General features: G+C 37.6%; 1 protein-coding gene across 1 annotated transcript in view; it reads right to left on the reverse strand.

Annotated features, from left to right (window-relative positions):
• Nucleotides 1–6,642: 6,642 nt before the first annotated feature.
• LOC138692256 (uncharacterized) overlaps nt 6,643–17,943 on the reverse strand; it is a 32,594-nt gene continuing 21,293 nt past the window's right edge. Inside the window, exons 6-8 of the mRNA XM_069815414.1 lie at nt 13,198–13,296; nt 11,452–11,658; nt 6,643–6,916 (exon numbers count right to left, since the gene is read on the reverse strand). Of these exons, the coding sequence (XP_069671515.1) occupies nt 6,791–6,916; nt 11,452–11,658; nt 13,198–13,296 (432 nt within the window). The 3' untranslated portion in view covers nt 6,643–6,790. The remainder of the gene's footprint in view (nt 6,917–11,451; nt 11,659–13,197; nt 13,297–17,943) is intronic.

Consider the following 17,943-nt stretch of genomic DNA (forward strand, 5'->3'; position numbering starts at 1 on the left):
AGTTAAGGACGACCTTGGTCTTAGGACATCTGGTGTCTACAAAATACCTTGCGAGTGTGGGAAATGCTACATCGGGCAGACAGGACGCACCATTATGGAAAACTGCAAGAAACATCAACGCAGCATAAGACTATATTACCCCGATACGTCTGCAGTAGCCCGACACAGCCTAGAAACTGGTCACAAGATAGATTTCAGCGCCACCACCATCTTGGACAAGACATCAGGTTACTGGGATTTGGTTATCAAGGAAGCCATCGAAATCCAGCTAGATGGCAATAATTTCAACAGAGACGGGGTCTACAGCTGAGTACAGCATGGAAACCTGCCATCAATACGCTTAGACCACCAGCACACGGCAGACAGTTGGGTCCAGCAACTAGCTCCTGATTGGCTACCGCTTCCACCAACCAGAATGCACCTGGCGGTCGGGACTAGGAACTAGCTCCTGATTGGCCCGCAGCGGGAAGCCCTACTATTGCATATATACCGGCTAGACATGGTCCCACATCACTTCATTCCCTGAAGAAGATGGCAGAGCTAGCCATCGAAAGCTTGGAAATCTCCAACTCACCTGGCTGAGAACCCGAGAATAGTTATTCTACTAGGTTTTTCCACTACAGTTTAACTGATATATCCAAACGGAATTTTGACAGCTTCTCGACTCCAGCCTTACTTATCGTAACGCCCACTTTGTTTTAGGGGCTTATTTTAATGGCAGATGCTCTTTCAATTTTCTTCAAACATGGTGGCACAATGGGCCACTCTATAATCTCTCTTCTAACTCTGTGTGGACAGACTCGTAACCTCCACTCGCTCTGATTGTGCAGCAAGAAAAGTAGTGTGCAGTGTGCTACTTTTGGTTTATGAGTGAACACTACATATAACTTTCACAGCTGCAGTAGGAAAGTTGCGCAATAAAAGTAGCGAAATGTGATCTTACCTGTAGGGTCACTTCATTCACAACAGCCACTTGAATGTGCATCCAATCTCGAAAAGTTGTGATTGTTTGCTTCCATAAAAATTATAAAATCCAACTTTTCTATTCTAGTCGCTTTTGCATAAAATAATTGACATAATTTCTATTAAAATAGTTTAATTTGAATAACCACTGCTTCAGATAACATGTGTTTAGTTGGAGGGACTTCTTTGCCAAGATATATGCAAGTGACATTCAAGAGGGCTGGTGCAGAGGTCCCAGTAACTCTTATAATGTACCTCACATTGCAGCTGTTCATCATTCCAGTCCTGCTAAAGCTACTTATGAACTGTAAGCTGCAAGATTTCTTTGCATACATATGAACGTGTTCGAGTTCAGGTTTTAAACTGAACTTAGTTCACTAAAATTGGAACATTGTACATAACATGTGGAATTTATAATTGTAAGCATTGCTGTAAATTAATGTAAATAAAAATAAAATCTGTGTCACAACTATGTGTTGCATGTTTGTAACTTTGTATAGGTTAAAATTATCTATCGTTTTTGCATCAGTATACAGTAAAACAGAAAATCAATATCCCGAATTTAAAAGAAAACTTACAAATTAAACCAAACCCTTTAACTCTATTAAATATAGAATATAATCTAAATTTAACAGAAGAAATACTGAAATCAGAAGTAAACACTGAAATACTGAAACAATTGTCTTTAGAGACAATTAATATTAGGTACCCTCCACAAAACTGGCTTCATTTATACACCGACGGATCCTTGATCTCCAGAGAACAAGGTGCCGGTGCAGGTGTTACGTGCTGTCTCTTCTCACTTTATAGATCTCTTGGATATGGAACAACAAGTTTTGATGGTGAAATCATTGCAATAAGTGAAAGTCTCAGGAATCTTCTATGCCACATCAGTAAATTTAGGAATGCAGTTACATTGTCAGACTCCAAAGCAGCTATTCTATCAATAGTCTCTAAACACACACCTTCATCTCAAACAGCAGAAATAACTAAAATGCTCTCTCAATTAATATCACTCAATAAAAGAATTGTATTCCAATGGATACCATACCATTGTGGAATCCTGGGAAACGAGAATGCGGATGCTTTAGCAAAGAAGGGCAGCACTGCTACTTACAGACCTGTTACTAAATCTACGTATTACTCTGTGAAAAGATTTATTAAATCTACATACTTAGACTTCAACAAACAAAATTTGATAACACAATCTCAAGGGAAAAAATGGAACTCTCTGCATCAAAATCCACAGTTAATTCCCGATTTACCACGAAAATCGTCTGTAGCTGCATTTAGATTGGCAACAGGCCATGATTGTTTGGCCAAACACCTGCATAGAATTGGAATATATCAGTCCCCTAACTGCCCATTGTGCAACTCAAACCAAGAAATGGATTCGGAACACCTCAAAATCTGTGCTTCAGTGGCTGGCCATGATAATATCTTAGAAAAATATTGGAGTGCAAGAGATCAAATGACTTTATTGTCAAATGCCTGGCATTAGAAAACAACAACAACATACAGTAGAACCTCGATTATCCATCCCTATTGACCGATTGGTGGATTATCCACCTTTCTGTGGCCTTTTTTTTTTTGTTACAGAAATACAGTCTGATCCGTTTGGGTATGGATAATATTAATTTATTATTATAAAGCTATTGTGATAGTAGGAACATTTTCTTGCTGGCTATATTATGATTAAAAGATGGGAGTTTCCATATATGACAATAATGCATAATCTGAAAGGACAAATGAAAATCGTAAATGATTAAAATGGCTACTACAAATCAACAGCGGGCACAATGTGTTCTTTGGTATGCTAAATTTGAGAGTGTTAAAAAAGTTCAAAGGGAATTTCGACATGAGTATGGTATGCGTAATGTACCTAAATACGATTCCATAATGTTGTGGTAGGCCTATCGAATATTTGTAGAAACAAGTTTTGTGTTTAAAAAACCATGCATGAGGTCGCAAGCGAAATCCGGTACGAGAAGCAGCTATCTCTTGGCTTGGTACCCAAACTCCCCAGATCTAACTCCTCCTGACTTCTCCGTGTAGGGTTTTGTTAAAGACATTGTCTATTCACAGAAACCCAGGAACATTGATGATCTGAGAGTACAAATTACTCAAGCTTTTCAACAAATCACCCCTCTTATGTTACAATGGACATGTGCTGAATTGCATCACCATCATGAGTTGTGCAGGGTGCGCAATGGGGGTCATGTTGAGCTCTGAGGAATCTCCCATCTTTTAGTGTTGTATAATCCCTTGTGCCACAATTTCCATAATTTTTAACTGATATTCATTTATATGATTCATTATATACGTTGGAATAATCATTACTAGGGCTCGGAAGTTGAGGAAAAATACTTCTTGTTTCGAATGTCCGAAGACGAGACTCAATATATGTTCATTTTGGGTCATTGTAGGCCAGAAACTGGTGGGTTTTATTTGTCATTTCTCTTGCCTTTTTCGACATTTTTTGACTTATTGGTCCTTTTTTAGCTTTTTTTTTTAAGTCTTAATGGCTATTTTTTGCAACTTCAGTTTCTTTCGACTACATTTTTACAATTCAAGAATTCACCACGAGATCTCACTTGCTTCAAGTAGGCTATGCACCAATGACATCCGTTGATGTAGAGAGAAGTTTCTCAATGTTTCGCAACGTGCTGTCAGAAAACTGACCTAAGAACCTGGAGACAATTATTGCGATATACTGCAATGCTAATTGAGTTAAAGTTTCCGAAGTCCAATTTCTGTAACCCTAGTGTGGTTAAGCCAAATACGATTCTAGTTATACTAATTTCGATTTCTTTCTCCAGGATGTCCATTGCAGTTCACTGAATTCATTCTAAGTGGCAAAAATCGTTCATTCTAACTTCTACAGGTACTTTTTTCAACAAACACGGAATTCCTTCTTCAAATTATATTAATCTAAAAAATATGTAATGTTTGAAAGAAGCATTTCATTCATATAGCTTTTTCGCACTGTATGTTGCATACCACCAGAATTTTTTATTTTTGAAACATTATATTCATTAAATATGTAATTAAAACTGAAATTATTAATTAATTTGGATCACCTTTTTACGTCTCTCTTTCCAGTCTTTAGGTTCTTTTTAGGATATCTTTAGGTCTTTTTAGGCAATTTATAGGTCTTCAACTTCCGAGCCCTACTTATAATATAAATTTTCTCATTTGTATGATTGTGATTTTCCCTACAACTACAATCTCTTACTTTTTTCTCTGTTGTACGGAGGAAAGACCTGAAGGCTTACACTGCAGCCTGAGGATTGTGCTTATCATTCCTATTCTGTGAATGATTGGGTAGCTGAATGGCCGCACTCTTGTACAAGTACACCACACTGCACCGTTAACTTAACCCGGGCTATGGTATGGATGATATGTGAATTAATAATGGCAAAATGAGTCCGAGATCCAATGCCGAAAGTTATCTAGCAATTCTGCTTCATTTGGTTGAGGGAAATCCCAACCAGGATTTGAACGCTGACCGTTACTCCACAGCGGTGGACCATAATCTCTGGCCATGATAATATTTTTTAAAAATATTGGAGTGCAAGAGGTCAAATGACTTTATTGTCAAATGCCTGGCATTAGAAAACAACAACATTTTTATATCCGGCTGCAAAAGGGTATCTGTCGGATACAGGGGGGAGAGCCATTAATCCTTCCCATTGAAGGCTTTAAGGAACCAACCTGGACAAATACCCAATGTCCCATCCCTACCTTCCCGTGGTGCAGCTGTTAGTAAGCATAATTTTACGAGCTGAACTAAAGGGAGGGGCTACTCATCAATTAGCACTGGTCAGCTTGATGAGTTAATGACTGAATTTGGTATAATTTTCCTCTATTCAATACCTAATTCCCTCTTTACCCTTTCCTATCCAGTCCTCTGACTGAACTCTTACTTTCTTCGACCCCGACGGCATTAGAGCATTCGAGGCCTAGGGGTTCATTTCCCTTTCCTTCCTCCTCTTTCTACTTTTCTGTTCCTAGTGCTGACCTGCTATGGCACTAAAATCGTCCTCCAGTGGCTTAAGGAGGGAAAGCTGGTGATCAACAAGATCTCCCAGCTAGGTCCAATGGACCCGTCGGCCAACAGCAGGTGTGGTCCTCTAGACATTCTGGGGGTTGTCTGTGAATGAAGTAGCCACCAAAACGTTAAAATATGTGTTCACTTAAATCGGCTACAACTTGCCATTTTCATTGTCAAACGCCTGGCATTAGAAAACAACAACATTTTTATATCCGGCTGCAAAAGGGTATCTGTCGGATACAGGGGGAAGAGCCATTAATCCTTCCCATTGAAGGCTTTAAGGAACCAACCTGGACAAATACCCAATGTCCCATCCCTACCTTCCCGTGGTGCAGCTGTTAGTAAGCATAATTTTACGAGCTGAACTAAAGGGAGGGGTTACTCATCAATTAGCACTGGTCAGCTTGATGAGTTAATGACTGAATTTGGTATAATTTTCCTCTATCCAATACCTAATTCCCTCTTTACCCTTTCCTATCCAGTCCTCTGACTGAACTCTTACTTTCTTCGACCCCGACGGCATTAGAGCATTCGAGACCTAGGGGTTCATTTCCCTTTCCTTCCTCCTCTTTCTACTTTTCTGTTCCTAGTGCTGACCTGCTATGGCACTAAAATCGTCCTCCAGTGGCTTAAGGAGGGAAAGCTGGTGATCAACAAGATCTCCCAGCTAGGTCCAATGGACCCGTCGACCAACAGCAGGTGTGGTCCTCCAGACATTCTGGGGGTTGTGTGTGAATGAAGTAGCCACCAAAATGTTAAAATATGGTGTTCACTTAAATCGGCTACAACTTGCCATTTTCATTGTCAAACGCCTGGCATTAGAAAACAACAACATTTTTATATCCGGCTGCAAAAGGGTATCTGTCGGATACAGGGGGAAGAGCCATTAATCCTTCCCATTGAAGGCTTTAAGGAACCAACCTGGACAAATACCCAATGCCCCATCCCTACCTTCCCGTGGTGCAGCTGTTAGTAAGCATAATTTTACGAGCTGAACTAAAGGGAGGGGTTACTCATCAATTAGCACTGGTCAGCTTGATGAGTTAATGACTGAATTTGATATAATTTTCCTCTAATCAATACCTAATTCCCTCTTTATCCTTTCCTATCCAGTCCTCTGACTGAACTCTTACTTTCTTCGACCCGACGGCATTAGAGCATTCGAGGCCTAGGGGTTCATTTCCCTTTCCTTCCTCCTCTTTCTACTTTTCTGTTCCTAGTGCTGACCTGCTATGGCACTAAAATCGTCCTCCAGTGGCTCAAGGAGGGAAAGCTGGTGGTCAACAAGATCTCCCAGCTAGGTCCAGTGGACCCGTCGACCAACAGCAGGTGTGGTCCTCCAGACATTCTGGGGTTGTGTGTGAATGAAGTAGCCACCAAAACGTTAAAATATGGAGTTCACTTAAATCGGCTACAACTTGCCATTTTCATTGTCAAACGCCTGGCATTAGAAAGCAACAACAACAACACTGCGTAGTCGTACAGTTATATGCTGTGTTTTATAGCGGGGCATGCGGCATATCCCGTAACTTCAAAATCATAAGTTGCCATGCTGATTTCGTGACACCACTGGTTTACATTTAAAGATCTTCTTTGCTATCCTGCTGCTGCCCATTCTCTCCAACTGCCTTGAACCATTTTGTTTATTTATCCATTTAAAGCATACATTCTTGGGTTTTGTTCTTATTCTCACGTCCCTCAAGGAATTGCTGTTCTCAGGATCCAGTGACAAATATTACCGAGTTCTTAGTGAGTCACGTAATCTGTCTGCATCTATTTGGCTGAGATGATCCGATAGTGCCCAAGTTCCAGCATCTCCTCCGCACTCAGGATGACACCAGCCTCAACTGGATTGTAAAGAGGCAGAGCTTCCACCCATTGGTCCAGATCAGCATCCATCTGCACAAACAATATTATACTGTAAAGCAATTCAGTGAGCCCCACATCTGTTGTGGTATTTGTTCCATTCCAGGCACTGTTGCCAACATATCGCTCTATAATCTTGCTAACTTTTCAGCAAAAAGTAGCTTAATTTCTCCAAAGTTTGTTTAAAAAATCCCCAAAAATGTAGCTAAAAATTAATAATAATAATAAATATCACTAAATAAAAATAACAAAAACATACATATGCGGAAAAATAATATAATTTCCTCGTCGTCACCCTCTTCTGCGGAGTCTGGTTGTGTTGTTGACGGCTGTGATGTTGAAGTGGAATGTGTGGGAAGGGCTGATTGTGAATACACTGCACTTGATCCGATCATTGACACTACACTTTCTGGCAAATTGTAAGTGTGGAAATTTTCACCTAAGCCTTTGACCACAAACTTAGTGAAATCTAACACTTTTTAAATATATATTAAAATATAATATTAAAACCAGCAAAACTACAGTCTCATTTGCTTCACAAGAACTGTCGGCACAAAATTCCAAAACTCAACTGCCAGGGTCAGTTCGGAGTGAAAAATCTCCGCGTTGCTGGTAAGAACCAAGATTACATTAGCTGCAACTCGCGACTCGTCACGTGTCAAAGTTGCCACCGCTTACGGGTGTTGGAGCAGTAGCATTGAGAGAGAGACCTAACCCGTGAGAATCATTGAATCACCATCTTTCACTCCTGATTACTGATCACAAATATATGTGATCAGGGTTTTCACGTATGAATCATGCACCCACGCCTCTTCTAAAACTAAGAACCGCATGACTTCAGTTAAATGTTTTAACTTCAAAGAAATAAAACCTGGAAGAATATAAAAATCAGCAGAAAAGTCGCTAATCGTATTTTACAAAATTTGTCGCCAAGACTGATTCAAAATTCCCTAGATTTAGCGACTTATCGCTAAATATGCAACACTGATTCCAGGTCTGGTTGTCCATTTTATATTGTCCACAGTCATCCTATGTAGTCCATCTTCATTTGGTACACTGACATTTAGTCCACTTTTTTTTGTCCATAAAAGATTCACCCATTTTCGATATTGTCCATTAATATTATGGGTTCACAAATATTTTGTCCATTTTCTTTGGTTCACATTTTTTTGTTCATTTTTTCTGCAGTCCACACCGACACTGGTCACAAATAGGAATATACATGTTCATATCTATGTATAGTCCAGATCAGCTTACTTCATACCCTAAGGGTGAAACCTAACCATTTTTCCCCCATTACTAGTGGATTGTGGTGATTTTATAGTTTGCAAGTTGAATTTTCTTTTGTCAACTTCATTTCCAATTTCGATCCTGACAAATACTACAAATGGTGGTGATTTGGGAACTGTTATGTTGGCAGCTGAGAAAACGTTGTCAGTACTGGAGTTCCCTGGAATTAAAATTGTGCTTGATTTCTGAGCCTGTTACTGGAAGCTAGTGAAATTTGAACATACTAATAATTAATTAATATCAATATTAATATTAATACATAATAGTTATTTTATGTGTTACATTATGGTTATAACTCAAGATTATAAATACAACATACTTGGGTGTGATAATGCAGGTGGGTAATTGATAGAAATACCATTTCACATTTTAATGAATTTGTTTCGTGTTTAGAGTTTTATTACAATAATGTCAAAAAAAAAAAAAAAGGAAAAAACATGGCAGCGACTCCACCAAGAAAGTGTAAAGCATGCTGCGAGAGTGGGGATAACTTTCCCTACTGACGTTCTGTTCTTTCAGATTTAACTGAAAGAAGATAATGAAGAAGGAATTAAGCTCATGGAGATATCAATTATAACTAGACTAGCAAAATTATTAGGAGTAAATATTCTTGAGCATACATTTCATGGTGGTATTCGGTTTTTGGAGTTAGTACTAATAATTTCATGTGGTCAAACAAAATACATTTTTAGGTTAGATCTCGTGAATCAATTTTTTAGTCAAACCAATGAATTTTATATTGCCAGACAAAATACCTAAACATGTTGATCCCTTTCCCTATAGTTTGCCTGTGAAAACATATTTTTTTTAGTAGGTTATTTTATGACGCTTTATCAACATCTTTGGTTATTTAGCATCTGAATGAGATGGTGATAATGCCGGTGAAATGAGTCCAGGATCCAACACCAATAGTTAGTCAGCATTTGCTCATATTGGGTTGAGGGAAAACTCTGGAAAAAACCTCAACCAGGTAAATTGCCCTGACTGGGAATCGAACCCGGGCCACCTGGTTTCGTGGCCAGATGTGCTAACCGTTACTTCAAAGGTGTGGACATGAAAATATGTTACAAATTATTGAACTATTTAGAATAACCTTCCAATATAAAAGTAAAGTATGGTAAATAAATGTCATTCAGTACTAAGATAATGATTTTACTTTATATGGTGATATCTGGTAACAGTTGGCAACACTGACAAGACGGCAATATTTGCTGTTTAGGAACTGTTCTTACGCGACCCTCACTATATTTAAGGAAGGTAAGCACACACATATTGGGAATAGAGCTAAAATTGGTGTGAAAAACGTTATGGCAGGAATTCAAAGAAACTGTTAACAACAGCCAAATGAATCTCTAACAGTCATAATAAGGAAAGAAATTCAGGTAATTGAAAATCAGGAAATATTACTGAGTTTACCAGAAAGAAATTCATCATTACTTACTGTCAACAGAACACAAACCGTGCTCGATTTATATTTGCGTTTCATCTACTACAGACTGAAGTTGTAAAACACCGAAGAGAGGGATGGAGAGAGAAGTAGAAAATAATTAATATGCTATTTAAATTTTTCTTTACTTCCATCTACAAATAAATTTGTTGTTAATTTCATTGTGCATAACTGAAATGATGTAGTCTAATGTAAATAATATATCAATCCTACAATGGACCATAAATATTGTGGACTATTATGTCTCGTGACCAGAATATTGTACAAAATGGAAATATCAATCAATCAATCTTCTTAATGTATCCAGCTGTTTGCTGACAATATAAAGTCCACTATAATCCACTGTAGTCTATTCAGTTGTTGTTTTTCACGAGAAATGAGGGGTATTTTGATCGGTGTTCATTATAGATGCCTGTTGCTAATAGCCAGAGTTGGGGTGTAGTCAATATATACTGCAGGGCTGTGTCTTCTGCAATTGGTACCGATGATTTTAATTTACTTCTTTTGTGGTTTATGGATGGACAGTATAGAAGAATGTGTTCCAGATCTCATCATGATTATTACACCACAGACAAGTAGGATTATCAGAAATGTGAAATCGATGTAGGTACAATTGTGTGACAATGTGACCTGTTCTGGCTCTTGTTAAAAATGTTTGAACATGTCTGGGCAAGTTTTTGTATATTTACAGGTCATTTGGTTTCTTTTGTACAGACTGTAAAATTTTTCCTTTGTCAGAAGAGAGCCAATTGTTGATCCATAGGTTTGTACGAAATGGAAATATAAAAATCGGAAATTTATCCTTTGAAGAGGTGAAAAATTCAAATATCTTGGAGCAACAGTAACAAATATAAATGACACTCAGGAAGAAATTAAACGCAGAATAAATATGGGAATTGACTGTTATTATTCGGTTGAGAAGCTTTTCCCATCTAATCTGTTTTCAAAAGAACTGAAAGTTAGAATTTATAAAACAGTTATATTACCGGTTGCTCTGTATGGTTGTGAAACTTCGACTCTTACTTTGAGAGAGGAACAGAAGTTAAGGGTGTTCGAGAATAAGATGCTTAGGAAAATATGCGGGACTAAACTGGATGAAGTTACATGAGAATGGAGAAAGTTCCACAATGCAGAACTGCACGCATTGTATTCTTCACCTGACATAATTAGGAATATTAAATCAGACACTTGAGATGGGCAGGGCATGTAGCACGTATGGGCGAATCCAGAAATGCATATAGAGTGTTAGTTGGGAGGCTAAAGAGAAAAAGACCTTTGGGAAGGCCGAGACGTAGATGGGAGGATAATATTAAAACTGATTTGAGGGAGGTGGGGTATGATGCTATGGACTAGATAAATGTTGCTCTGGATAGGGACCGATGGTGGGCTTATGTGAGGGCAACAATGAACCCCAAAGTTCCTTAAAAGCCATTTGTAAGCAAGTAAGTAGGTGAATGAATATAAGAAAGTTCTATGATGAGGGATAGAAAGAAGTGCTTGATGCCGATTTCATGGAGTTGTAAGAAATTGAAAGTGTGATACAAGTTAATTCAGAATAGCAGAAGTATTTGTCAGTATCTAAATTCGAAACGAAGTTAGCAAAACAAAATTCAACTTGACAACTAGAAAATCATTATAATCCAATAGCATATGTAGTAATAGGGGGAAAATGGTGAGGTTTCACCCTTGGGGTATAAAGTAAATAGACTCAGAACTAAAAGGCCAATGAAAAATTGACCCAAATCAGTTTCTCGCTACATTATTAACAAAAACAATAACAGACTTGCTGACAGCAACACTATGGAAAATATGAATGTGAAAGAAGACGCACCTGGAGAGTGGGGAGGGTCTCAGCAAGAGGTGGCACAGTGACCAGCAGTGTCCCCGGTCGCATCGTATGCCGCAGGAACTTCCACACAGCTGACTGCTGCTCTGTACTCAGGAAGAACTCGAATACGTTGTTCATGATGATGACGTCAGCTTCAGCCACCAGATCTGGTCTGCACATCACGTCTGCATGCACCACACGTACTTTATCCTGTAACAGTGCATAGAAAGATCAACACAGCCTCCTCAAACTCATTCCTTTTTTTTAATTTCTTTCCAACATCTACACCCATATTTTTTGTCTCCTGTTCTAACACTTCCATCCCCTTTTATCTCCTTTATGACCATCTGTTCCCGCTTTTGTTTCCTTTTCGAATTATTCCTTATTAGTAGACTTCGTTGAATTGCCACACGCAGCATGCAATCAGGTTGCCGATGTACGGTAGTATAGAGGAGGTGAGCGACCACCCGGTCTCGTAGTATAAGCAGTTCATGTTAAGAGTTGTGACCAGTCCAAATAGATGGAGCAGCTACAGCTAATGTATACCTATGTAAGCACTTGTTTTTGCATTACTGTGGATGGAATAGTCAAAGCTTAACATATTTTGTTCAGTGCAGACAAGAATTCAATCAAACATACTACAATGAGAGTGTTGCTGTTCCAAATAATTGCCCCTGGAATACCCTTACCCCCGCAGCCAGTTTTGACTCTTTGGAAAATGTGATTGGATGCTGTTAATTATTATGCAGAACATTACGGCAAAATAATGGAGGTAATTGATGAATTGGATAGCACAGACAGTTCCGTTGTTGCAGCTGTAAAAATCATTGCCTTCTGAACAGCTATCGGAAGATATTCTGTTCATTGATTCTAATTTTAAAATCGTGTCCAAAAGCATCACCCTGTTAGAATCATCTAAACTGCAACTCTCAGAAGCTCTTAATATAGTGGATAAAGTATTACAAACTGTTATAAAAAATAACAATTCACTAATTTCAGAAAAAGTGAAATGTAAGTTGAGAAACATTATTGCTAAAAATTCTGCCTATTCACAACTTCGTATTATAAATGATGTACCATCAGGTCACGACAAGACATCTGAAGTTGGTGTACTAAAAAGTTGTGACTTTCCGTTCTTCAAATATTTACATATTACATCGTGTGATGTTGAACGTACATTTTCCCAAAATAAAAACTGTTTAAGTGACCATCGGAGGAGGTTACTTTGCAGTCGCTCAAAATGTACGTAACTCTTCACTGCAATGTACATATTCGAGAATGATGTACCTTACATTAAATTTGAAGAGTTAATATATCTCACTATAAAATAATTGTGTATTTACATGTTTAGACATTTCCTACTTCAATGACCATTCATTATATTTCTTGAATGCAGGATACAGGTTTTATTGTAACTGCAGTATACTGCTCAGTGTTTACATCAGAGGCATACTCCATCCGTTGCCGCCCTCTTCTCATACAGTCTATACCGCGTGCGCAGTAAACCTTGCGATTTTTGTGGCAATTCCACAAAGTATACTTATTAGTTATTAATGTTCATCATGTTATTTTTGATGAGACAAACCATAGCTGCACCTTGACCTGAAATAATTTATATAATTAAATTAAGAAAATTTCATGAACTCTAAAAAGATTTTCATTATAACGGCGGTATACATATATTAATCTTAAGATCCTCGGACTCTAGATTTATGGGACGGGCACAGAGGGCGCTCGTCACAAACTCACCTGAAGTTTGTATTTGCTGACAATTGAATTCTGGATCTTACAGAGATCACCATTCATCTCCACACCCACAATGACAGCTGCCTTGGAGTACACGTAAGCCTACACAAACATATGTACAGCATTACCTTTAATCTAAATGTTCATGATGAGATAACACAATGGCCACAGAGAAGCCAATACAACGAACTAAATGTCATCTAGGATTTATTATTATTTTGCATCTTTTTCTGATATAGCCAACAGTGGCGGCTCATGAACATTTAATGCCTAGTGCCAAAACCAGAGACAATTATTACTATTATTACTATTATTATTATTATTATTATTATTATTATTATTATTATTGGAGGAAATTAAACACAGAATAAATATGGGAAATGCCTGTTATTATTCGGTTGAGAAGCTTTTATCATCCAGTCTGCTGTCAAAAAGTCTGAAACTTAGAAGTTATAAAACAGTTATATTACCGGTTGTTCTTTATGGTTGTGAAACTTGGACTCTCACTTTGAGAGAGGAACATAGGTTAAGGGCGTTTGAGAATAAGGTTCTTAGGAAAATATTTGGGGCTAAGAGGGATGAAGTTACAGGAGAATGGAGAAAGTTACACAACGCAGAACTGCACGCATTGTATTCTTCACCTGACATAATTAGGAACATTAAATCCAGACGTTTGAGATGGGTAGGGCATGTAGCACGTATGGGCGAATCCAGAAATGCATATAGAGTGTTAGTTCGGAGGCCAGAGGGAAAAAGACCTTTAGGGAGGCTGAGACATAGATGTGGAGATAATATTAAAATGGATTTGAGGGAGGTGGGATATGATGATAGAGAATGGATTAATCTTGTTCAGGATAGGGACCAATGGCAGGCTTACGTGAGGGGGCAATGAACCTCCGGGTTTCTTACAAGCCATTTCTAAGTAAGTATTATTATTATTATTATTATTATTATTATTATTATTATTAAACTCACCAAAATACAAATTAGAGTTATTAGTAGAGCCCGAATGTTTAGGCATTTTTAACAGTTAAAATAAGCAGACAAGTAAGGCAATAAAAACGTAAAAAAAAAGGCGTTATAAATTTTAAAAAGGCATAACTCATATTTTTACTTCGTAGTTGACACATGCTGACTTATAAAATACTTTTTTCGTGATTAACTGTCTTTTCATAAACTTTACATAACAAAACTGATCCATCGGTTGAAAACACATGGGCACCATATTCACTAACGTTAGCATGAAGTTTACTTTTCAATGGCTTACTGAATTTAGGCATTCTAGCTAACCGATCTCATACCTTCTGTCACCCGACAATAACTGACTGTTCCTCACTAAAATTTCTTTCTCCTACAATAATAAACACGTGTAGCACAAAATTATACTTACTTACTGGCTTTTGAGGAACCTGCAGGTTTATTGCCGCCCTCACATAAGCCCGCCATCGGTCCCTATCCTGAGCAAGATTAATCCAGTCTCTATCATCATATCCCATCTCTCTCAATTCCATTTTAATATTATCTTCCCATCTACGTCTCGGCCTCCCCAAAGGTCTTTTTCCTTCTGGCCTCCCAACTATAGTCGCGACGCTGTTATTTCCGGCGTGACTCCTCCTCTTTGCTTACGTCTTAGGAAGTAAAGGTTCTATAAAGTCTAGGTAGGTAGTATCGTTCGCCATTTTTGTTCTTTCGTTCCCGAGCTACCATATGAGGAATCTATTTACCACACCGTTAAACATTATCATGCCGTAGCTCCTATGATAATAAATCAAATGCACTGTAATTCAGCAAATAATTGAGTGGCAAATAACATCTTCGTGTGCTTTCTGGGAACGCCAACGAAAGAGCCAAAATGGCGGGCGATTATATTAAGTATTTATCCAGCCTTAAGAAATGAATAACGTCTTCATAAGCGAATCACAAGACGCACACGTTTAAATGTAGCCGACCTGCAACGTGATTGGCTGCCGGAAATTACAGCGACGGGACTATAACACTCTAGCACAAACTAGCACAAAATTGTAACAATAAGATTTGAAAATATGAACGCAAACAAATGAAAATGCTACGTGACAACTTCTATGAGAACGGGCTTAATATTTAAAATTATAAAGCTGATTGTTGGTATCGTGAAGACATGATAATATTTTTTTTGTCAATCATTATTCATATTACACCAATAGTATTAACGCAGTACTAGCAGATTAAGCATCGAAATAAATTACTTTTATTTACTATTGTTACTAAATTGTGTCATTGTTTCATATATTTAAATTTCATACACAGTACATTACAATTAATTAAAATTGCAAATAAACAAAAAATATTGCTTTAAAAAAAAAAAAAAAAAAAAAAAAGCATTTATTATTGAATTAGTAAGAAACACTTTAAAAGGCCAGAACAGGCAAAATAAAAATTGGCTCTATCACTTTGATGTACTCCAAATCACATTTATATCTATGAAAATAATGATTTACTTCCACCCAGTAAAAAAGGCATTTTGCCAAACATCCGGGTCCAGTTATTAGGCTTTCCATCAATTATGTAATGTATAATCGTAGGACGAGTTGAAACATCAGTCGTATGGTCAATAATGATAGAAACATAGCCTACAATGTTTAGTTCTTTTTGTACTTCTTCATGGAACACTTCTAACATGCAGTCAGGTAACTTGTTTTAAATCGTTTTAGAACTACAGTAGAACTTGGTTATAACGACATCCAAGGGACCTTGAAAATTATGTTGTTATAAACGAGAGTCGTAGTAACCGAGATTCATATTATCAGTCTAGTGAGGTGGAAAATGAAAAATATTAAACATAATTAGGCTTATTTTAGATTTATGTATTCACTTTTAAGCATACCATGAACACAATAAAATACATGTACAATTATAAATACAGTATTCTGTGTTAAAACAGTTTGTTCATTACTCACCAAACTTATTTACTGAGGAGTGAAGTAATCAGTCATTTTACTCGGTTGTCTCCTACTTGTCCAATATACACTTTCTAAATTAAATTCTACGTTCATTATTTCAGTTGCAATTTCACTGCTCCTTTTCCTAGCTTTATACTCCCTCCTCTAGCTTCATAGAAATGTTCACAATTCTAATGGCTTCTTTTAGTGGCCATACTGCGTTAAAAAGCATGCACTTAGTGAAAACTTCCTGTCGAAACTGCAGGTACCATTAATACCGCATGAATTCGGGCAGGTTACAATGGGATGGGTAATCTGCCTGTATTCCAGAGGTCTATGATAGAAGGGAACAGTAAAGGATTTACCAGATTTCAGCAAAATATTTCTTAAAATACTTTGGTTCTTAGAAAATTGTATTCCAAACTGAGGTTGAAAATGACGTTATATGCGAGGTAGACGCATATATGTTTGTCGTATTAAGCAAGGTAGAAAAGCATATGTCTTATGGGGAATTAGTTGGAATCACAGAATATTTGACGTTATAAGCGAGGTGTCGCACAAAACGAGGTCGCTATAAGTTCTACTGTACAATAAATGCTGTTGACTTGGTTGAATTCTCTTACAAGTCTTTATCTAACCCAGAACTAAAGTGAACAATGTTATATTTGTTCAGATCAAATTTCTGCACATTTAAAGGGCAAAACTGTAACGCTTTCAATCATTTATTATCATAATATTAAATTCACTGAACATATTGGGAATTTAATCAATGACTTTCCTAAAACACGCTGTGAAATGTTTCGTATGAAACAATCTTTATCTCGAAAAGGAAGCAAAAATGAGCAAAATTGTATTCAACTTTTAGTTTGAAATATCTCAAGGAATAATCCCTGAAATAAATTAATTTGAGACAAGCGTCAATGAGATGTTCATGTGAAATCAACTAAGTCCCGATTAGCCTGTACTGCAGTAAAGAAACTACACAGGAGATTACCACTAAGTCCCATAATAAATTTCTCCTGTCAAATGTTTTGTGATTTGTGACTTAGTAAAAATGACAAATCTTCAGTAGCCCGTTTATTTATTATTTTAGGACTTAATGGATTTCACCAATCGATAGAGCAGAAAAAATATTATATAGTGGTATAAATAACTCAAAATCGGCTGCAAAAGGGTATCTGTCGGATACAGGGGGGAGAGCCATTAATCCTTCTCATTGAAGGCTTTAAGGAACCAACCTGGACAAATACCCAATGTCCCATCCCTACCTTCCCGTGGTGCAGCTGTTAGTAAGCATAATTTTACAAGCTGAACTAAAGGGAGGGGCTACTCATCAATTAACTTAGCACTGGTCAGCTTGATGAGTTAAGGACCGAATGTGGTATAATTTTCCTCTATTCAATACCTAATTCTCTCTTTACCCTTTCCTATCCAGTCCTCTGACTGAACTCTTACTTTCTTCGACCCCGATGGCATTAGAGCATTTGAGGCCTAGGGGTTCATTTCACTTTCCTTCCTACCCTTTCTACTTTTCTGTTCCTAGTGCTGACCTGCTATGGCACTAAAATCGTCCTCCAGTGGCTTAAGGAGGAAAGCTGGTGATCAACAAGATCTCCCAACTAGGTCCAGTGGACCCGTCGACCAACAGCAGGTGTGGTCCTCCACACACTCTGGGGGTTGTGTGTGAATGAAGTAGCCACCAAAACGTTAAAATACGGTGTTCACTTAAATCGGCTACAACTTGTCATTTTCATATCTTTGAAAAATATTGGAGTGCAAGAGGTCAAATGACTTTATTGTCAAATGCCTGGCATTAGAAAAGAACAACATA

The sequence above is a fragment of the Periplaneta americana genome, chromosome 16 (assembly GCF_040183065.1).
Source record: "Periplaneta americana isolate PAMFEO1 chromosome 16, P.americana_PAMFEO1_priV1, whole genome shotgun sequence".
Lineage (NCBI taxonomy): Eukaryota > Metazoa > Arthropoda > Insecta > Blattodea > Blattidae > Periplaneta > Periplaneta americana.